This window comes from Oncorhynchus gorbuscha, linkage group LG23, assembly GCF_021184085.1.
Source record: "Oncorhynchus gorbuscha isolate QuinsamMale2020 ecotype Even-year linkage group LG23, OgorEven_v1.0, whole genome shotgun sequence".
Classification (NCBI taxonomy): domain Eukaryota; kingdom Metazoa; phylum Chordata; class Actinopteri; order Salmoniformes; family Salmonidae; genus Oncorhynchus; species Oncorhynchus gorbuscha.
The window spans coordinates 48,303,087-48,326,744 of record NC_060195.1 but is presented as its reverse complement, the minus strand read 5'-3'; the positions used below and the strand labels follow the sequence as shown (position 1 = coordinate 48,326,744).

The 23,658-nt window shown below is 40.6% G+C and overlaps 1 protein-coding gene across 6 annotated transcripts in view; it reads left to right on the top strand.

Annotated features, from left to right (window-relative positions):
• Positions 1–1,575: 1,575 nt before the first annotated feature.
• The window catches only part of LOC124011106 (LIM domain-binding protein 2), a 106,177-nt gene continuing 84,094 nt past the window's right edge, over positions 1,576–23,658 (top strand). For all 6 annotated transcript variants that reach the window (XM_046324135.1, XM_046324134.1, XM_046324133.1 and 3 more), the window contains exons 1-2: positions 1,576–1,847; positions 23,153–23,255. In XM_046324135.1, the coding sequence (XP_046180091.1) occupies positions 1,716–1,847; positions 23,153–23,255 (235 nt within the window). In that variant the 5' untranslated portion in view covers positions 1,576–1,715. The remainder of the gene's footprint in view (positions 1,848–23,152; positions 23,256–23,658) is intronic.

The following is a 23,658-nucleotide window of genomic DNA, read 5'->3' as shown; positions in this document are numbered from 1 at the left end:
CGTGTATTTGTTCAAAACTGTTCAGCTATTGTCTTTCTCTCTCTTTGAGTCAACTATTCACCACATTTTGTGCACTGCAGTTCTAGCTAGCTGTAGCTTATGCTTTCGGTACTAGATTAATTCTCTGATCCTTTGATTGTGTGAAGAAAATGTCAGATCATACTGCAAGAGTTCTGATAGGTTGGAGGACATCCTCCGAAAGTTGCCATTATTACTGTGTAAGTCTATGGAAGGGGGTGAGAACCATGAGCCTCCTAGGTTTTGTATTGAAATCAATGTACTCAGAGGAGGATGGAAACTAGCTGTTCTCCAGCTACACCATGGTGCTATCCTACAGACTGCTGTTAAAGCTGCTTTAGACAGACCTTTATTGCGAAACAGTGTGTTTTAATCAGAGAAGAACTACATTTTAAAGTAATCTTGCTGGGAAATCAGTGCAGTGAAGGGTGTATATTTGATCACACTGAGTTGAGTATTCAAGAGGGACATAGGATTCATAGTCTGGATGAGGAACAATCAACAGATCATTATTGTTATTTATGACATTTTGGCCGACTTGACAGACGTCTCAGTAGACCATTCAAATAAGTATAGTCAAGTTATTCTTATGGGTTTGTTGAAATTCTGTACAGGTTGAGTATTATTGATAGCAATGTAATCAATGAAACGTTATAACACAGGTCTGAATATCAAACTGACCGTTTCTTTAGACACAGAAGCAGTTGCTTATTTGGTCTGTTGTATTACTGTTGCATTACTAGGCTGTTGGTGTGTCATCCACAGTTGCATGTAAGATGCATTTTCGTTTTGCACATTTTTTTTTTTTATTTTTTATTTCACCTTTATTTAACCAGGTAGGCTAGTTGAGAACAAGTTCTCATTTGCAACTGCGACCTGGCCAAGATAAAGCATAGCAGTGTGAACAGACAACACAGAGTTACACATGGAGTAAACAATTAACAAGTCAATAACACAGTAGAAAAAAGAGAGTCTATATACATTGTGTGCAAAAGGCATGAGGAGGTAGGCGAATAATTACAATTTTGCAGATTAACACTGGAGTGATAAATGATCAGATGGTCATGTACAGGTTGGTGTGCAAAAGAGCAGAAAAGTAAATAAACAAAAACAGTATAGGGATGAGGTAGGTAAAATTTTGAAGTTGGTGAGGGAGATAAAAGTATATTCCATCTATTGTGGGTTATTCAGTTATCATGTTTGCCTACTTAATCGAGATATGTATTTGCAGTTTAGGTTTAACAACTCTTTGGGTTACATTGTCAGTGAAGAGAATTTGTTGGATGTGCAGTGTGAAATTATTAAATGAACTGCTCTAAATCAGACATGGCTTTATAAGGGCTTGAAAATACTGGTAACAAAGAAAAGTCCCCGAAAACAAAAACTGCTGAATACAACTTGGGTCGAATCCAAAACAATGATAGAAGCAGGTAACGACCCTTATACTGGAGCCATGCAGCTCTCAAACCCGTCCAATGAACATTCGCTCCCTCCCTCCTACCCTGCCTTTCAGACCCCCCCCCCCCCCCACCGTCACCTCCCGGCTATAGCAGCGAACTAGTCAGCCCAACGTGCAGAGTAGCTCAGCCTTGTATAGCGGCTGGTTCCACGGCGTCGTTAAGAGCGTCGCACTCCATGTGCGTTGCGTGGATGTTGATATTGCGCTCTGCAGCTTGTAACCGCGGCAAGAACTCAACATGTCGAACCCTCCCCACGACCCGTTCTATTCCTCCCCATTCGGACCCTTCTACAGAAGGCATTCGCCCTACATGGTCCAACCCGAGTATAGGATCTACGAGATGAACAAACGACTACAATCTCGCACTGAGGTGAGTTCTGCACAGTATAGGACCCTATGTAACGGCACAGGGTTCAGGAAAATAACGGGGTTGCGCCGTTATTTGAAGGTGTTAGGATGTTTGTTTTCAGGGATAAATGTATGTGTGTTTGGGTCGGCTCAGTGGTTTAACCTGGAAAGTGGTTACATTTGTATACAGATGTGTTCATGTTGCACATGTGCCTAACCTTCCAAGTACAGTATGTCATAGCCTATATTAAGTGGAGTTGTTTTTCCTCCTAAATTGCATGGTTAAAGGACAGAACATTTGACAAAAATATATATATTTTCAAGAAGAATTGTTCATTGTTTGGATATGCGATCATGTTAAACATGACTGAGCAAGAAAATGTGTTCAGTTCAGTAAGTTTTGGTTTCATTGCCATTGTAAGATACTTTGTTTGAAATACCAGCCTGGAACACAAACAATTATAAATCATTAGTAACAACAAAAGTTTGTTATTTTAGTTTGTCAGGTAAGTCAGTTGTCTTTATCTGTCAAAAAATCTATTCAAGTGCATCCAGGAAAAAGTGTTTCAGTGTTTCAGAACATGTAAGAAGGATGTAACTTGACTATCAGGTGTGTGACCTTGGGTTTCTGATTGGGTCAGTCTATAGCATTCTCAAGTATTGAACATGACAGATTGATACAGATTGATGGTTACATGTATTTAGAAATAGTTTTTTAAAATCAATTTGATTAATTTGTTTTAAAAAATCATACATGGGATGTTTGCCAATATTGATGAACAATCGCAGTAAACAGTGCTATTTTAAGATACCTATTAAGATTAACTTCTGTGAGGTGTATTTTTTGTTATGGCACAGTAATCCCCTCCAAAAATGTTATAGGGCAAAAAGCCCCATAAGCACCAACATGTGAAGTTCATAGGAGCACATCAAATTTCGTATCAAATGAACGTTTTTGAGAAACGTAGGCATATATACATTTTTTTTCAACCATTTTCCATCCTAAAAATGTTGAAAAAGCGAAGGCTTAGATTTTTTGTCAAACGTATGGAGAAAAAAATAGCTCTTAGGAAACATCTAGCAGAAAAAGTCTTAAAAGCTATTAGAAATACATCAAAACACAATAATGTTGAAGACCCCTTCCCACTAATATCAACATTTTATATTTAGTTTTGCAGAAATGATTTGCCTTTTTGTAATATTGTTGAGTGTCTTGTCATTCTGTTATCTAAAACCCACGTCTTTAAGATACTGTATTTTCTCATTTCTCTCCCTCATGAGGAGGGAGGATAATGAAAGTTCACAGAAGTAACAAGTAAAGGTAGACCTACCAGTGAATGTAGTTATAGTGTTCTTACTGATAACAGTTTGGTTTATGATTTATTAAGTGATTAAATACATAATGAAGTTACCAAATCGGTAACAGAATGACCTAAAAACCTGTAACAGAATGACTGCAACTGAACTGGCTACAATGGGAGTACATAGTCGTCGCAAACCACAGTTGGTCCTCCTTTCCACTGGCAAACTGTTATGTTCTGCTCATAACTGGTGTTCTTTCTCTTTCTGTCTCGTTGTGGTCATAGCAAGAATGGGCAACCCCCCCTTCCTCTCTCCAGTTAATGTAACTCTCCCGGCTCTTACTGACACCTACCCATGAGCCCCCTCTCTTTCCTTTTACTGTATCCAGCCCTCTTACCCAATGAGCACCGACCGACACCAGACGTCCACGGACATTGAAATCTGGTCCTTCCAAATCTGATCAGCATAGTTCAGTATAGTACAATAAAGTAGAGTAGTAAAGTATAGATCAGTACAATGCAGTACTCTACTGTACTGTACAGTAGATTTGAAGTTAGTACAGTACAGTACAAGGCCAAGGCAATGTTGCAGAGATGCCATGGCACAACATTCATTCATTATTCAACAGGAGTAGTCCAAACCCTCGTGGACTTCCACTCCTGTACCGCAGATACCATGCCGGCAACAACTCCCAGCAACCGACCATACACTCCACCAATTTACTGCCATTATAGCCATCCTTCCAGCCATGCTGGTGGTTAATAGCATTTTGTTTTCATTCGTTTTTACAATGGAATTATTATTTTGAATCTCTCAACCGCCACCAAAAAAAGAGGCAGAAAATGTTTTGGTTGTTCATGAACACTAAAGGACTTTATTCATGATATTCATCTCAGTATTACTTGGCCTTGAATGTCATTTGTTTTTGAAATAGAATGATCCATGTGAACAGATTGAATCTTCACTATTGTTACCTGGGTATTGTTAACGCTGTAAATATTGGCAATGGTTAATTATATCTGATTGGAATTCAATACGGAACCTTTCCATGTTTGGTTTCCATCCAGATGTTCCATTGGCCTACAGAAATTATATTGTAATTAATTATACATTAAGTGCATGGCTATCAAAACGGAAAATTCTATGCATGTTGTAAATGACATCCGGCTGTAATGAAAGCATGCGGGAAAGGTGGATTCAATCTACCTTAAAACTATTCTTGGCTATGTAGTCTGAGAAAAACATTGCAGACACCAAGTTTGCATTCCAAATGGCACCCCTATACCAGGTCTGTGTGCCCTGGTTAAAAGTAGTACCCTGTATAAGAACTAGGGTGGCATTTGGAACGTAGCCAAAGTCTTGTTAGTGTTTGGTATCCTGCCTTTGGAAGAGTCCTCCACAATATCCACAACAACAAATAGCAGAGTGAATCCTTTGATTATTCAACTGGTGCCTGGCTGACTTGATGTTGTCCCAAAGTCTGTTCAATTGGCCCTATCATTGAACTGCAGCGAAGATAACAATTATATTGCTAATTCTGTTTTCATTCAGTTATTTCCCTGGTATTTGTTAAAAATGGTACCAGTTGATACTATGTAGAAATAAGTAACAGAACGCACCACCTTTAGCCATACATTTCTGAGTAAATATCAGGTAAATACCAGCAGAAACAGGACCATACAGGACTATACAATGCAGGATCACCAGAATATCCATATGCAAAATACAATACCAGTCAAATGTTTGGACCCACCAATTCATTCAAGGGTTTTTCATTATTTGTATTATTTTCTACCATGTAGAATAATAGCGAAGACCTCAAAACTATGAAATAATCCATTTGGAATCATGTAGTAACCAAAAAAGTGTTAAACAGTTAAAAATGTATTTATATTTGAGATTCTTCAAAGTAGCCACACTTTGCCTTGATGACAGCTTTGCACACTCTTGGCATTCTCTCATCCAGCTTCATAAGGAATGGCGTTTCCAACAGTCTTGAAGGAGTTCCCACATAGGCTGAGCACTTGTTGACTGCCTTTCCTTCACTCTGCGGTCCAACTTATTCCAAACCATCTCAATTGGGTTGAGGTTGGGTGATCGTGGAGGCCAGGTCATCTGATGCAGCACTCCATCACTCTCCTTCCTCGTCAAATAGCCCTTACACAGCCTGGAGGTGTGTTGGATCATTGTCCTGTTGAAAAACAAATGATAGTCCCGCTATGCGCAAACCTGATGGGATGGCGTATTGCTGCAGAATGCTGTGGAAGCAATGTTGGTTATGTGTGCCTTGAATTCTAAATAAATCACTGACAGTGTCACCAGCAAAGCACCCCCACACCATCACATCTCCTCCTCCATGATCTCACACATGTGAAGATCATCCGTTCACCTACTCTGCTTCTCACAAAGACACGGCGGTTATAACCAAAAATGTCAAATTTGGACTCAACAGACCAAAGGACAGATTTTCACCAGTGCTCGTATTTCTTGGCCCAAGCAAGTCTCTTCTTCTTATTGGTCCTTTAGTAGTGGTTTCTTTGCAGAAATTTGACCATGAAGGCCTGATTCAAGCAGCCTCCTCTAAACAGTTGATGTTGAGATGTGTCTGTTACTTGAACTTTGTGAAGCAATTATTTGGCAGCAAATTCTGAGGCTGATAACTCAAATTAACTTATCCTCTGCAGCAGAGGTAACTCTGGGTCTTCCTTTCCTGTGGTGGTCCTCATGAAAGCCAGTTTCATCATAGCGCTTGATGGTTTTTGCGACTGCACTTGAAAGAAACTTTCTTGAAAATTTCCGTAATGACTGACCTTCATGTCTTAAAGTAATGATGGATTGTCATTTCTCTTTGCTTATTTGAGCTGTTGGCATATTATGGGCCTGGTCTTTTACCAAATAGGGCTATCTTCTGTATACCAACCCTACCTTGTCACCACACAACTGATTGGTTCAAACGCGTTAAGAAGGAAATAAATTCTCCAAATTAACTTTTAACAAGGCACACCTGTTAACTGAAATGCATTCCAGGTGACTACCTCATGAAGCTGGTTGGGAGAATGCCAAGAGTGTGCGAAGCTGTCATCAAGGCAAAGGGTGGCTACTTTGAAGAATCTCAAATATAAAATATATTTTGATTTGTTTAACACTTTGTTGGTTACTACATTATTCCATATGTGTTGTTTCACAGTTTTGATGTCTTCACAGTTATTCTACAATGTAGAAAATATTACAAATAAAGAAAAACCCTGCAATGAGTAGGTTTGTCCAAACTTTTGACTGGTACTGTAAGTAACAATGTTATACTATCCTATGTTGTTCCAAAACAGGAAGTAGAAAATGTGACTTTTTAAAAGAGCAACTTGGACTCCATCAAATGAAAATAGCTGAATAGCTGTGTTGGACTTGTTATTCATCCTAAATGATGCCATATTTCATTCATAGTGCAATACTTTTGACCAGGGCCCATAGGGGCCCATTTGATGGGCTCATTTTTTGGCGGGTTATCTTTTCAGCACAGGTATGCCATTTTCCTAGCAGTCAGTTATATTAGTAAGTGTATGGCTGTTGAATCATGCCAACCACTATTCAATACTAGGACGATATATTGGCTTGTATAGGAAAAAATCAGGTAAACTTTTTTTATCTACTGCCTTTTATATTTAGAAAATGTAAATAAATATTCAGGGATGCAATACATTATGAAATATTTCACTACCAGAGAGAAACCATGTTGATGGGTCTGCATTTACATTTATTTATGGGTGTGTATTTAATGTTTGTTGTTGGAGGTACCAAACCCCAGACACAGCAGCAAAATAAACACTGAACTTGGGAGCTGGGAATTATAATATATGCCATTTCAAGTCTAGTTTTTACATTAAGTTGTTGTTGGCAGGCAAGTCAACTAATATGAGTCACTAATGTCCATGCCCTGTCCAGCTGATGAGAATAGTTTGGCCCAGAGAACAACATACGCTGCAGTGTTACTATGTGTTCCGGAAGCAATACGGAATCGCAATCGCAGAGTCTTTCAACCTAATCTGTTTTCGGTGACGAAGCTGTTTTATACAAGTACACGTTGTTGTGTTGTTTTCTAGGTAAACAATGGTATTTTTCTGGATGAATATCGATGCTACTGTATGCATATGTTAAGGTCACTGATGGAGTAAACATTGGGTTATGCTATATGTTGAAGGTCATATAAACTATTTGTCACCTGAAGTGATATTTTAAGTGAAGTTCAGTTTCTCGAGCATGTTGCTAAAAATGTTAGCCTATTAAAAATGAACCTGTGAAGGTTCACCTTTTGAGATGGCAATCCTTATGACATCTTATCGTACAGCCGTTATGACTCTTAACTAATACATGCTGCCCAACTGTTCAATGCTGTATATCGCAATTATAATATTGATGTTTTTCAACCCTGATATTTTCTCGGTAATCCGGTTCAGGTTCAGTCATATAAAACGTACTTGGATTTGAGTAAATATCAACAAGCCATAGTAAGCTTACAATTTCTATTGTATCATCTTACAATCATAAACTCTGTGTGTGGCCTTCATCATGATCACCTTTGAACCACTAACTGTAAACTACTGTACTAGGAATACACTATGAAAGATGTAAGTTCACTAACGATTAAAACACATCACTTGACATGCCATATGTTTTCAACACATGGCTCGCCATTGTCCTATTACGTTTCATTTTACTCAGCGAACCTCTTCTGACCTACAATCAAAACAGATTTTGATTCTTATGTGACCGTGTGCGTACGGACCGCGAGGTTCGACCGCATTGATTATGGCTACCGACCCTCGTATGAAGCCTCTACACACACTCACATAAACATACGCACACCCCTCTGCTGTGATTTAGGGGTTGTGGGGGAATCTGACACTTAAGCGGATATGCAAATGCGGAGTCGGATTACCATTCAGAGGAGGGGCCTGCTCGACCTCAGCCGCTGTAAGCACATTAGCATAAACTTTGTTGATATTCAGCAGGAGAGCGAGGGATAAAGCATAACGCTGCGAGCGAGAAACTGAGAGGGAGGGAGGGAGGGAGGGAGGGATGGAGGGAGGAGGGAGAGAGAGAGAGGAGAGAGAGAGAGAGAGAGAGAGAGAGAGAGAGAGAGAGAGAGAGAGAGAGAGAGAGAGAGAGAGGGGAGACAATAGCACTTTAATGGAGGGGGCTACGTAGATTAACATCGGCCAGCATTATCTGATGTGCTCAGGTTGAAAAGCAGTAATGGGAAGTTAAAATACTCACCTGGATTTAGCCGGTGTGCCCGAACCTTAGCTCTCCTGAGGTGGATTGTGTTTAGTTTGGCGGAATCTGATAATTTACTCTTTCATTGGCTGACCTCTGGGTGACTGACTGACTGTCTATTTTGTATGTAATCAGGTGGCCTGTTCCAAAATCAACCCCTTGTCCCTAGCCCCCCTTTTCCCAACCCCTAGGCATTTGTGTAGATCTGATCGGATTGGCTACTGTATAAGCGTTAAGGCAAAAATCCACCCCTCCCGGTCTATCAGAGGGCAAATTGGGATTATTACCATATTGCTTATACTTCTCAGATCTACATGAAGAGCCCAGGAGTGGGGGATACTGGTCAATGTGGAACTGAACGTTAAGTGACTGTTGTCAGTCCATTGCTCAAGGAAACTGTACACTGCACTGCCCCCATCTGGGAATGACATTCCACCTTCTATCAGAGTTAGATCCCTTCATCCTTAGCCATGCAAGAGAATCACCAGTATGTGGAAAACTTACTCCGTGATTTAAGCAGTGCATGAAACAGACACAAAATCCCATCCTTGGTAGGTCCTACGGTACCTACAGGTGTTGCAACTTCATTTGACCTATATTGTCACAGAAAAACTATCCTGGATTTTAACATTTAGTCCATAATGTTGGTTGATTGGTGGTTAGGCTATTAGCTGGCCAAAAGTAGATAACATGAACAGTTATTTAAATGTAGACAGTGCCTATCAAACTTGCCTATCAAACAGTGCCTATCAAACTTGATTTGCTCTGTTTCCAACAATTGTGCTAATCAATCAGACCTGGGTTCAAATACTATTTAAAATCTTTCAAATGATTTGGCCGTTTGCTTTAGCCTGCCTGAAGTGCTAGATGGGTGGGGTTTGCCGAATTGGGACTATTCTATTGGTTCTTTATGCCAGGCAAGATCAAATAAGCACAGATAAAGTGTTTGCAAATATTTGAACCCAGGTCTGATGCTAGTCAATTTAGTTATCATCAGATGTTGTTAGAGGATGTTCACATGTCTAACTCCAAAAAAAAAACATCTTTGGCCCAAACAATGAGGTGTTGGTCCGGCCAGCAGGAAGCTTGGACAATGGTCCCACCTTTTTCCTGCCACTTTCCCACAGTTCCCATAGTTCCTTCCAGGGTACAGTGTTGCACAGATAACAGATGAGACACAGGAACTTATTCCACTCACTTCCTGTTCATGTTTTTTTATTTTTTATTTATGAAATTCTGTACTTCATGATCATAGTGAATATGGATGTTTTATTATCATGGCTTGTATTGCTGATGCCACATAGACCACAGACATAGCTGTCCCTAATAGATTCCTTCTATGTCATTTTCTTTGTGTGTGTTTTTTTAAAGTGGGTAGATTAACTTTAATATTGCAGATACATTGTGGCTTCCATCAATGTAATTGTCTGCATGATTTCCAATTCCCCATATTTTTTTTGTAAATATATATACACTACCGTTCAAAAGTTTGGGGTCACTTAGAAATGTCCATGTTATTGAAAGAATGGGCCTCCACAGCCGTACAGAGGCCCATTATCAGCAACCATCACTCCTGTGTTCCAATTGTGTTAGCTAATCCAAGTTTATCATTTTGAAAGGCTAATTGATCATTAGAAAACCCTTTTGCAATTATGTTAGCACAACTGAAAACTGTTCTGCCGATTAAAGCAGTAATGAAACTGGCCTTCTTTAGACTAGTTGAGTATCTGGAGCATCAGCATTTGTGGGTTCGATTACAGGCTCAAAATGGCCAGAAACAAATAACGTTCTTCTGAAATTCATCAGTCTATTCTTCTTCTGAGAAATGAAGGCTATTCCATGCGAGAAATTGCCAAGAAACTGAATATTTGGTACAACACTGTGTACTACTCCCTTCACAGAACAACGCAAACTGTCTTTAACCAGAATAGAAAGAGGAGTGGGAGGCCCCGGTGCACAACTGAGCAAGAGGACAAGTGCATTAGAGGGCCTAGTTTGAGAAACAGACTCCTCACAGGTCCTCAACTGGTGTCATTAAGTAGTACCCGCAAACACCAGTCTCAACGTCAATAGTGAAGAGGCGACTCCGGGATGCTGGCCTTCTAGGTAGAGTTGCAAAGAAAAAGCCATAACTCAGACTGGCCAATAAAAATAAGATTAAGACGGGCAAAAGAACACAGACACTGGACAGAGGAACTCTGCCTAGAAAGCCAGCATCCCGGAGTCGCCTCTTCACTGTTGAGTAGTACACAGTGTTGTACCAGATCTTCAGTTTCTTCCCAATTTCGTTTGTTGTTTCTGGCCATTTTGAGCCTGTAATTGAACCCACAAATACTGATGCTCCAGATATTCAACTAGTCTAAAGAAGGCCAGTTAATTGCTCCTTTAATCAGCACAAGAGCTTTCAGCTGTGCTAACATAATTTCAAAATGGGTTTCTAAAGATCAATTAGCCTTTTAAAATTATAAACAAAATGTGCCATTGGAACACAGGAGAGATGGTTGAGGTTATTTGGCCTCTGTACGCCTATGTAGATATTCCATTAAAAATCTACCATTTCTAGCTACAATAGTCATTTACAACATTAACAATGTCTGCACTGTATTTCTGATCAATTTGTTATTTTAATGGACAAAGAAATTTACTTTTTTTTTTACATTTCTAAGTGACCCCAAACTTTATATATATATATATATTTATTTAAACTATTTTTTACATTGTAGAATAATAGTGAAGACATTGAAACTATGAAATAACACATATAACCCCTACAACTCATCCAGAACGCCGCAGCCCGTCTGGTGTTCAACCTTCCCAAGTTCTCTCACGTCACCCCGCTCCTCCGCTCTCTCCACTGGCTTCCAGTTGAAGCTCGCATCCGCTACAAGACCATGGTGCTTGCCTACGGAGCTGTGAGGGAAACCTCAGTACCTCCAGGCTCTGATCAGGCCCTACACCCAAACAAGGGCACTGCGTTCATCCACCTCTGGCCTGCTCGCCTCCCTACCACTGAGGAAGTACAGTTCCCGCTCAGCCCAGTCAAAACTGTTCGCTGCTCTGGCCCCCCAATGGTGGAACAAACTCCCTCACGACTCCAGGACAGCGGAGTCAATCACCACCTTCCGGAGACACCTGAAACCCCACCTCTTTAAGGAATACCTAGGATAGGATAAGTAATCCCTCTCACCCCCCCCTTTTAAGATTTAGATGCACTATTGTAAAGTGACTGTTCCACTGGATGTCATAAGGTGAATGCACCAATTTGTAAGTCGCTCTGGATAAGAGCGTCTGCTAAATGATTTAAATGTAAATGTAAATATATGGAATCATATAGAAACCAAAAGAGTGTTCAACAAATCTAAATATATTTTAGATTTGAGATTCTTCAAAATAGCCACCCTTTGCCTTGATGACAAGCATTGTTCATATTATTTTTTTAACAAGTCGCTAGGTGTAGGCAAGGCCATAAGCAAATAGGTCAACTGGGATATGACTAAAGAGTTCATCACTGTGATTTTTCCACAAATAGACAGATATTAAATATCTTGTTAAATATATTTTTTCCTTTCCATGGTCGCAATAACTTATTTATTTTTGCTAACTTTCTATAAAAATGTTTTGTAATGAGATTATTTATTTATTTTGGGATATGAATACCGAGTATGTCCACCATCAGACCATTTTATTGGCAAACTACATGGTAATGTCAAAATTTAAACATTTTGTGATCCAATACGTAATATATTACACTTCTCATAATTTGGTTGTAATCCTGAGAGGTTATAAAAATGATCTAGCTCCTCTATGAGGCCGTGGAGGGTTCAAAATTGTGGATCTCAAAGAGAACACGAATCATCACCGTACAATGACACCTTTGTTTTTAAGCCCTGGATTTCTAGCCTCTTGATATTGTTGTTGGATCTGATTTTAATAGCTAATATTTCGATGGCCATAATAGATAGATATGCTGATAGTAGACAATCTTGTTTTACCCCTCTTTACAGTTGAATCCTTTCTGAGAAGTAGCCATTTTTTACTATTTTACACCTAGGGTTATAATACATAACTTTAACCCATTTTATAACAGTTTCTCCAAAACTGAAATATTCCAGGCATTTATATATACATTCCAGTTGTACTTAATCAAAGGCCTTTTCAAAGTCAGCTATGAATACCAGGCTTGTTTTACCATATTTTCCATTGTGTTCTATTGTTTCCAGTACTTGTCTAATATTATCTCAAATGTTTCATCCATGTAAAAAAAACTGTCTGATTTGTATGAGTAATATCTGACAATACCTTTTAAATTCTATGCACTATGCTTTTAACTAGAGTTTTTGTATACAATTTAGAATTTTAGCTAATGGCATACAATTTTGAATTTTAGCTAATGGCATACAATTGTATAATGCTAATTATTCTCTCGGACATATTAGATGAGTAGGGGATAAATACCGATAACAATTATGTCAAATGGCCATATAATGAACAGGCGCTATAATTCTCAGAATGTCAGAAAACCACATTGTTGACTATTTCCACCAGAAACATAGGAAAGACTTCGAAAGACAGGTTACATCTGGAGTTAAATGTATTGGCATAACAACTACGCTCGTCTTCACTGATGAAAAAAATGTACTCTGGTTTCAGGAAATCAGCTGATGAACTACACACTATACCAACGATACCACAATACTCACAAAGCGTTATGAGTAAAACTGGCATTGATTTTGATGAGGCAAACAGCTGCGTGTTTATTGGTCCAATTTGTGCATGCTGTTGTGTTGTCTAGGACCCACTGGTGCATCGTGGGCAGTGGCCATGTGAAGGCAGTAGCTTTTCAAGGACACGGCTTTTCTTTCGTTCATCTCCACTCATTTGCATAATGCAAGGGTGGTATCCCTAATGTTTACTTACTGCTTTGTACCACAGTAAACAGATTTAGAAAAATAGATCAGCATTGCATACTGAATTTAATGTACTTAAATTGTGCATTATAATGCATAGTTTGAATAGTGTGTATCTCATCACACCTACACTCATATACACTTCACTCATATACACGTTATACACATATACAGTATGCTCTCTCTGCATCATGACTGTGTCTTTCAGACACTTAAGCCATTCTACTTCGTAACCCCAGGGTCTTCTACAGTATAATTCTCATTGTCAAAGATGCAGGGTCTGATCCATTCACTATTTCAATGGGATTGCAGAGGTTGTTAATTCACCAAGGTTAGGCCCCAGACACACCCACTCTCTAGGAGGCCACTCTCGTGCAATAGACCAGCGGAAGAAGGAGAAAATACCCCGTAACTTAAGCATGCTGGGAATATTATTGCATCAGATTGAAATGTATTGACATTGTCCTTCACTTCATGGAGTGTTGTATGTGTGCCTGTGTGTGTGTGCTAATTGTCTGTGTTACTGTTAGTGAGTGTGTGTATGCACTCATTGTGTGTTTGTGACTTTGTGTGTGTGTGCGTGTGCGTCATCTATTTATAAGTGTGTGTGAATAGGAGCCTCAAGTCTACTGTTATTTACAGACAATCCTCACTATGGTGCCCCACTAATCTTTTAGCTATCCCATAAATCCATGCCTGCTTGGCCCGCTGTGATGTGATTAGTCGCTTCACACACACACACACACACACACACACACACACACACACACACACACACACACACACACACACACACACACACACACACGCACACACACACACACACACGCACGCACACGCACACGCACACGCACACGCACACGCACACGCACACACGCACACGCAGGCAGGCACGCACGCACGCAAACACCCCCCCACCTCCACACACTACCACACACACACACACGCAAACACCCCCCCACCCCCACCACACAGACACACACACACACACCTTCTTGCCCGTTGTGCTGTTGTCTGTGCCCAATAATCTTTGTACCATGTTTTGTGTTGCTACCATGCTGTGTTGTCATGTGTTTCTACCATGCTGTGTTGTCTTAGGTCTCTCTTTATGTAGTGTTATGGTGTCTCTCTTGTCATGATGTGTGTTTTGTCCTATATTTATATACAGTGTCTTGCGAAAGTATTCGGCCCCCTTGAACTTTGCGACCTTTTGCCACACAGCTTCAAACATAAAGATATAAAACTGTATTTTTTTGTGAAGAATCAACAACAAGTGGGACACAATCATGAAGTGGAAAGACATTTATTGGATATTTCAAACTTTTTTAACAAATCAAAAACTGAAAAATTGGACGTGCAAAATTATTCAGCCCCTTTACTTTCAGTGCAGCAAACTCTCTCCAGAAGTTCAGTGAGGATCTTTGAATGATCCAATGTTGACCTAAATGACTAATGATGATAAATACAATCCACCTGTGTGTAATCAAGTCACCGTATAAATGCACCTGCACTGTGATAGTCTCAGAGGTCCGTTAAAAGCGCAGAGAGCATCATGAAGAACAAGGAACACACCAGGCAGGTCCGAGATACTGTTGTGAAGAAGTTTAAAGCCGGATTTGGATACAAAAATATTTCCCAAGCTTTAAACATCCCAAGGAGCACTGTGCAAGCGATAATATTGAAATGGAAGGAGTATCAGACCACTGCAAATCTACCAAGACCTGGCCGTCCCTCTAAACTTTCAGCTCATACAAGGAGAAGACTGATCAGAGATGCAGCCAAGAGGCCCATGATCACTCTGGATGAACTGCAGAGATCTACAGCTGAGGTGGGAGACTCTGTTCATAGGACAACAATAAGTCGTATATTGCACAAATCTGGCCTTTATGGAAGAGTGGCAAGAAGAAAGCCATTTCTTAAAGATATCCATAAAAAAGTGTAGTTTAAAGTTTGCCACAAGCCACCTGGGAGACACACCAAACATGTGGAAGAAGGTGCTCTGGTCAGATGAAACCAAAATTGAACTTTTTGGTGTCACGCCTTTGTCATTGTATTTTGTGTTTTTGTTATATGTTTGGGTAGGCCAGGGTGTGACATGGGTTTATATGTTGTGTTTCGTATTGGGGTTTGTATTATTTGGGATCGCGGCTAATTAAGGGTGTTGTATAGGCTTGGCTGCCTGAGGCGATTCTCAATCAGAGTCAGGTGATCTTCGTTGTCTCTGATTGGGAACCGTATTTAGGGAGCCATAGTTTCGCTTTGTATTTGGTGGGTGTTTGTTCCTGTCTCTGTGTTGTAGTCACCAGATAGGCTGTAATTACTTTCACGTTCCGTTCTGTTGTTTTTGTAGTTAGTATCAGTTATTTCATGTACCGCGTTATTTCATTAAAGTCATGAGTAACATACATGCTGCATTTCGGTCCGACTCTCTTCATTCAACAGACGAACGCCGTTACATTTGGCAACAATGCAAAACGTTATGTTTGGCGTAAAAGCAACACAGCTCATCACCCTGAACACAACATCCCCACTGTCAAACATGGTGGTGGCAGCATCATGGTTTGGGCCTGCTTTTCTTCAGCAGGGACAGGGAAGATGGTTAAAATTGATGGGAAGATGTATGGAGCCACATACAGGACCATTCTGGAAGAAAACCTGATGGAGTCTGCAAAAGACCTGAGACTGGGACGGAGATTTGTCTTCCAACAAGACAATGATCCAAAACATAAAGCAAAATCTACAATGGAATGGTTCAAAAATAAACATATCCAGGTGTTAGAATGGCCAAGTCAAAGTCCAGACCTGAATACAATCGAGAATATGTGGAAAGAACTGAAAACTGCTGTTCACAAATGCTCTCCATCCAACCTCACTGAGCACGAGCTGTTTTGCAAGGAGGAATGGGAAAACATTTCAGTCTCTCGATGTGCAAAACTGATAGAGACATACCCCAAGCGACTTACAGCTGTAATCGCAGCAAAAGGTGGCGCTACAAAGTATTAAGGGGGCTGAATAATTTTAAACGACCAATTTTTCAGTTTCTGATTTGAAAATACAGTTTTATATCTTTATGTTTGAAGCCTAAAATGTGGCAAAAGGTCGCAAAGTTCAAGGGGGCCGAATACTTTCGCAAGGCACTGTATATATATTTTTTATCCCAGCCCATGTCCCCGCAGGAGGCCATTTGCTTTTGGTAGGCCGTCATTGTAAATAAGAATTTGTTCTTAGCTGACATGCCTAGTTAATTAAAGAAATTAAATAAACACACACACACACTATCACCCACTCCAATTGACAAATCTGATAAATCCCTCTAGACGGGAACTATCTGTTCAAATCAATAGGGCTTTATTGGCTGGCAGTGGCAGGCGTCAGGGAGGATAACCTGCTGTGTTATTTCACCTGAGGTCCCTGCAGCTTGCCACTGATCTGTGGTGGTTGACACCAGCTTGCATAGCACCGCTGGCTTGTCAGCTAGTCAGGAAGTCAGGTAGCGTAAATGAAAGCATGACACGAGTGTGTGGAGAGTTTCCCCTCCTGTCCAGCGATGCATGGAGGTGGAGAAGGAGGAAGCTGGTCTGGAGAGCTGTTGCATGGGATAGATTTAGAAGAGATGTTAAAGAGAAAGAGGGAAGTGTGGCAGAGTTGTCAAGTGCTGATTGTTTTATATAAATCCGGTTCGGGTGGCATCTGCTCTAGCCTAGATAGCCTAGCAGTTAAGGGGTTGGGCCATGAAGTGAAAGGTCGCTGGTTCGTATCCCATAGCTGACTAGGTGAAAAATCTGTCAGTGTGCCCTTAAACAAGGAACCTTCTGGATAATAGTGTCTGCTAAAATGTTAATATAAATGTTTTATTTGCATTCAGGCAGCTGACCTGACTAGGTAGTGTATCTATCTAACATAAATCAGAACTACGGTATACAGTCAACCACAGTCTATGTATTATACCAATACACATGAGGATTGCAATTGAACATATTTTCAGGAAAAATGATTATTTTGGTTCCAATTCAACATTTTGATATCAGAAGACCTATATGCTGCTTTGGAGGCCTTTGTGCCCCGCCTGGAAATCAAACTAGGGGAAACACTGCCATGCACATACAGTACAGTACTTACAGTGATGTAAGCAGCAGCCGAATACTCTGCTCTTTCTTGAAACAGAGGCCCTGATTGTATGGTTGAATGCCAGAGCAAAATGTCAATGGACCTCCTGAATGGAACATACTGAGTCGAAACTGACTCACTAACATAGAGATCCATTCTGTAAAGTAGCAGGACCTTAAGTAAGAGGATGTTGAAGGGATGTTTCCACTAGTAATCCCACAAGTTTATATTGAATAGGACATCTGACATGTATTAAATCCCCTTGCCTGTTATTTGACAAAGGGAAAAGGTTACGAAGACAGACTAAGCAATGCCTTTCATCGACACACTACAGGAAAACATCATTGTCTACGTGTTCTACTCCTACCTCATTTTACTCCTAAAAAAATGCTTACCTTCTACAGTTGAAGTCGGACGTTTACATACACTTATGTTGGAGTCATTAAAACTCATTTTTCAACCAATCCACAAATGTCTTGTTAACAAACTATAGTTTTGACAAGTCGGTTAGGACATCTACTTTGTGAATGACACAAGTCATTTTTCAAAGAATTGTTTTCAGGCAGATTATTTCACTTATAATTCACTGTATCACAATTCCAGTGGGTCAGAGGTTTGCATACACAAAGTTGACTGTGCCTCGGAAAATGACAGCTCGGAAAATTCCAGAAAAGTATGTCATGGCTTTAGAAGCTTCTGATAGGCTAATTGACATAATTTGAGTCAATTGGAAGTGTACCTGTGAATGTATTTCAAGGCCTACCTTCAAACTCAGTGCCTCTTTGATGGGAAAATCAAAAGAAATCAGCCAAGTCCTCTGAAAAAAATGTAGACCTCCACAAGTCTGGTTCAACCTTGGGAGCAATTTCCAAACGCTTGAAGGTACCACGTTCATCTGTACAAACAATAGTACGCAAGTATAAACACTACGGGACCACGCAGCTGTCATACCGCTCAGGAAGGAGACGCGTTCTGTCTCTTAGAGAAGAATGTACTTTGGTGCGAAAAGTGCAAATCAATCAACTGCAAAGGACCTTGTGAAGATGCTGGAGGAAACAGCTGCAAAAGTATCTATATCCACAGCAAAACGAGTCCTCTATCGGAATAACCTGAAAGGCCGCTCAGCAAGGAAGTTGCCACTGCTCCAAAACTGCCATAAAAAAGCCAGACTACGGTTTGCAACTGCACATGGGGACAAAGATCTGACTTTTTGAAGAAATGTCCTCTGGTCTGATGAAACAAAAATAGAACTGTTTGGCCATAATGACCATGGTTATGTTTGGAGGAAAAAGGGGGAGGCTTGCAAGCCAAAGAACACCATCCCAGGCACAAAGCACGGGGGTGGCAGCATCATGTTGTGGGGGTGCTTTGTTGCAGGAGGGTCTGGTGCACTTCAAAAAATAGATGGCATCATAAGGTAGGAAAATTATGTGGATATATTGAAGCAACATCTCAAGACATCAGTCAGGATGTTGAAGCTTGGTCGCAAATGGGTCTTCCAAATGGACAATGACACCAAGCATACTTCCAAAGTTGTGGCAAGGACAACAAAGTCAAGGTATTAGAGTGGCCATCACAAAGCCCTGATCTCAATCCTATAGAAAATCCTTGCGAGCAAGGAGGCCTACAAACCTGACTCAGTTACACCAGTTCTGTCAGGAGGAATGGGGCAAATTTCACCCAACGTATTGTGGGAAGGCTACCCGAAACGTTTGACCTAAGTTAAACAGTTTTAAGGCAATGCTACCAAATAATAATTGAGTGGAATGTAAACTTCTGACCCACTGGGAATGTGATGAAATAAATAAAAGCTGAAATTAATCCTACTCTCTACTATTATTCTGACATTTCACATTCTTAAAATATAGTGGTGATCGTAACTGACGTAAGACATGGAATTTTTAGTAGGATTAAATGTCAGGAATTGTGAAAAACTGAGTTTAAATGTTTTGGGCTAAGGTGTATGTTAACTTGCGACTTCAACTGTGTGTATGTACAGTTGAAGTCGGAAGTTTACATACACCTTAGCCAAATACATGTAAATTCCCAAGCTATTTAAAGGCACAGTCAACTTAGTGTATGTAAACCTCTGACACACTGTAATTGTGATACAGTGAATTATAAGTGAAATAATCTGTCTGTAAACAATTCTTGGAAAAACGACTTGTGTCCTGTACAAAGTAGATGTCCTAACCGACTTGCCAAAACTATAGTTTGTTAACAAGAAATTTGTGGAGTGGTTGAAGAGCGAGTTTTTAATGTATTTGGCTAAGGTGTATGTAAACTTCCAACTTCAACTGTATATGGAAATGTAATACATTGTTTAGCCATTTACAACACGAAAACCATAAATGTTGTTGAATTGCAATAAAGTTTAAGTTAAAACAGCCGACCATACTGAAAGTGTTATTGAATGGAGAGGCTTGTCGTTGAGAGAGAGAGATAGAAAGCGAGAGAGGGAGCGAGATAGAATGTGAGAGAGAGAGAGGAAGTGAAGCCAGAGAGAAGGAGAGAAGGTGAATGAATGAAAGAGAGAGAGAGAGAGAGAGGGAGAGGGAAAGAGAGAGAGAGAGGGAAAGAGAGGGAGGGAGGGAGAGGGAAAGAGAGGAAGGGAAAGAGTGCCTTGTTGACCCTTGCCTTTACTGCCACTCCCTGGAGGCCCCTCACAGGACAGGATTATCTGCTGAGGTCATTCAGCCTGGTGAGTGTGACAAATCAGAATGTCTCTCTCTCTCTCTTTCACACACACACACACACACACACACACACACACACACACACACACACACACACACACACACACACACACACACACACACACACACACACACACACACACACACACACACACACACACACACACACACACACACACACACACACGCACACACACACACACATGCACGTACTCATGCACTTACACACACACATAAAAATACAAGAAATTAATGGACAGCCATGCAAATAAAAACATCCATGCAATATCTCTCGCGCTCTCTCACGTGCACACATTCCTCAGACATGCACACACACTTCTCAACCAGCTCATCCAGTGCTGTCCCAGTGGAGGTTAGTTGACAACCATACCAAATGTAAATCAAAACTAGATGTTGAACTGACATCTGTGCCCAGTGGGTGTCCTCCTGTCCCCTGGCAGAATCCATCCACTGCCAGTTGCCTGGTACTAGCCCAGTTACACACAACGCAGAAACTCCTGTTGAGTTAGTAATCACTACTAACAGTCCCAGTTCATGACTCATTGAGCTTTTGATGTGTGCTGATAAAAGGCAGTGATGGTACAGCAGTGGGGGTATCTGGGTCAAAATGAAGAAACACAGTTGGCGTGCTCTAAATTTGCAGTGGTGAAAATATGTGACCATGCGGAAATTGTACATTACATTTTACTTATAAAACACTGCATATTTATACACTGCATTCTTGACATAGCTCACTCTACTATATCTACTTCTGTACATATCATTCTTAGTATATATGGTGTAAATTCATCCGGTGTGTATAGGTATACAGTAGATTGCATTTGAATTGCTGCTACTCCGATGTTGTTCCAGCATTTCAAGATTATTATATATTTTTGTATTATTTGTGTACTTGACATTTTACTGCATTTACTGCATTGTTAGGAGCTAGTATGTCACGCTCTGACCTTAGTTCCTTTGTTTTGTTTTTGTTTTAGTATGGTCAGGGCGTGAGTTGGGGTGGGCAGTCTATGTTTGTGTTTCTATGTTGGTTTTTGAGTTTGGCCTGGTATGGTTCTCAATCAGAGGCAGGTGTCGTTAGTTGTCTCTGATTGAGAATCATACTTAGGTAGCCTTTTTTTGGGGGGGGGGGGGTATTTTCTGTTTTGTGGTTCGTTTGTTCGGGTCTTCTTAGTTGTTATTTTGTTTAGTGTTCAGTTTTGATTCTATTAAAAATCATGAACACTTATCACGCTGCACCTTGGTCCTCACCTTATTCCACCGACGACGGCCGTTATATAGTAACATAAGCATTCTGTTGCACCCACTATAACACCTGATAAACTGTGTACTCGACCAATAAACTAAATTTGACTTGAAATTGGAAGATGAGTATCGTTTTTCATAAACTCAGCAAAAAAAAAGAAACGTCCTCTCAGTGTCAACTGTGTTTATTTTCAGCAAACTTAACATGTGTAAATATTTATATGAACACAGCAAGATTCAACAACTGAGACATGAACTGAACAAGTTCCACAGACATGTGACTAACATAAATGCAATGATATGTCCCTGAACAAAGGGGGGTGGGGCAAAATCAAAAGTAACAGTCAGTATATGCTGTGGCCACCAGCTGCATTAAGTACTGCAGTGCAACTCCTCCTCATGGACTGCGTCAGATTAGCCAGTTCTTGCTGTGAGATGTTACCCCACTCTTCCACCAAGGCACCTGCAAGGTCCCGGACATTTTTGGGGGGAATGGCTTTAGCCCTCACCCTCCAATCCAACAGGTCCCAGACTTGCTCAATGGGATTGAGATCCAGGCTCTTCACTGGCAATGGCAGAACACTGACATTCCTGTCTTGCAGGAAATCACGCACAGAACGAGCAGTATGGATGGTGGCATTGTCATGCTGGAGGGTCATGTCAGGATGAGCCTGAAGGATCTGTGAAGTTATTTGGATTTTTATGAATTATCTTTGAAAGACAGGGTCCTGAAAAGGGACCCTGAGTTAAGTTGGAAACTACACTTCTAGTATGGTTTTGTGTCAATATCCAATGACAATGTCTGCACCAGGATCACCTTAGGGTGTGTTGCTTACAACATTTGTAACACATCCAATACAGCTTAACATTCTCAATGAACCAGCAGTGCAGTTTACCTCAATCTGCAATTGATCCCAGCCCTTAAAGTACCTTATCATAGGCTTATCACTAGTCTCTAACCCAGGGATTTTGATGATATTTGACCAGCGGATGCCCTCTTCCCAGGTCATGAGCACATATTGATTCACCTCCTAAATTAACTTCAGGTGGTCTAGTTCCTTTCCTTCCTCCACTCCCTTCCCACTTAGCCCTCCTTATTCCACACACACACACACACACACACACACACACACACACACACACACACACACACACACACACACACACACACACACACACACACACACACACACACACACACACACACACACACACACACACACACACACACACACACACACACACACACACACACACGGACACACCTAGCCCCAGACTTGCAGATATGAAGCACATTAAGTCCCTTGGGGTCAGCACTTATTGGACTTGACACTAGGCGATGTTGACATGGATAATTGTAAACATCTGGGAGGGACTAGCGGAGGGACGAATGAAATCCTCTCGGTCTGTCATAACATGTCGGGTGAAATCAACATCACTTGTCAGGCCGGGGTCGTCCCCAGTTAAGGTACATGATCTGGTAAATGACAGTGTCATGTTCCCCAGAGGAACAGGTGAAAGGGTGCAACATTTAACCTGTCAGTATTTACAAAGTAATTTCAATATCATGATGTTGTATACAGTGGCGGATGTCCTGGGTTGATGCGTGACATATGTTGGTTGTCGGATGTGAAAATGTACATTTTTGTACTTGAGATGGAGCAATGAGATTGTGGGACTGTGTAAATAGTCTGCAATCTGTTATTTTGATATCTTAATATTAGAAGTGTTTGAATTATTGATCAACTTTCTTCTCACTCTCTCTCTCTCTCATTCAGGAGAGTGACAGTCTGTGGTGGGATGCGTTTGCCACGGAGTTCTTTGAGGAGGACGCCACCCTGACCCTCTCCTTCTGCCTGGAAGATGGACCAAAGAGATACAGTAAGACTCCACTACCCACAATTTACCGGGTTTACCAAGCTGTCCTCTGTTTTCGTAGCTCACGGCCTACCTGAGGGGTACCCTATGAAAGCCAGCTAGATCTACTCAGAGTTTTCTAAAGCTAACCAGCTCCAGTTAGCGTCACATTCCAGCTCAGGCTTCATTCATACTATGACAGCGGTTGTTAAATATGCATCGTCATCCCCTTTATTTGAGGAAGAAGGCCGATTAAATATACATGCATGTACTGTATATATATATATATAAATTGTAAAATAACTATCACATTATTTCGTAATGACAGAATGCACAGTAAAACTTTTGTACGACAAATTCAGTCATTGTTGTTATGATGAAATTATTTTATCGATAGAGGTGGGGAAAAAGGTGTGCATCCATTCAT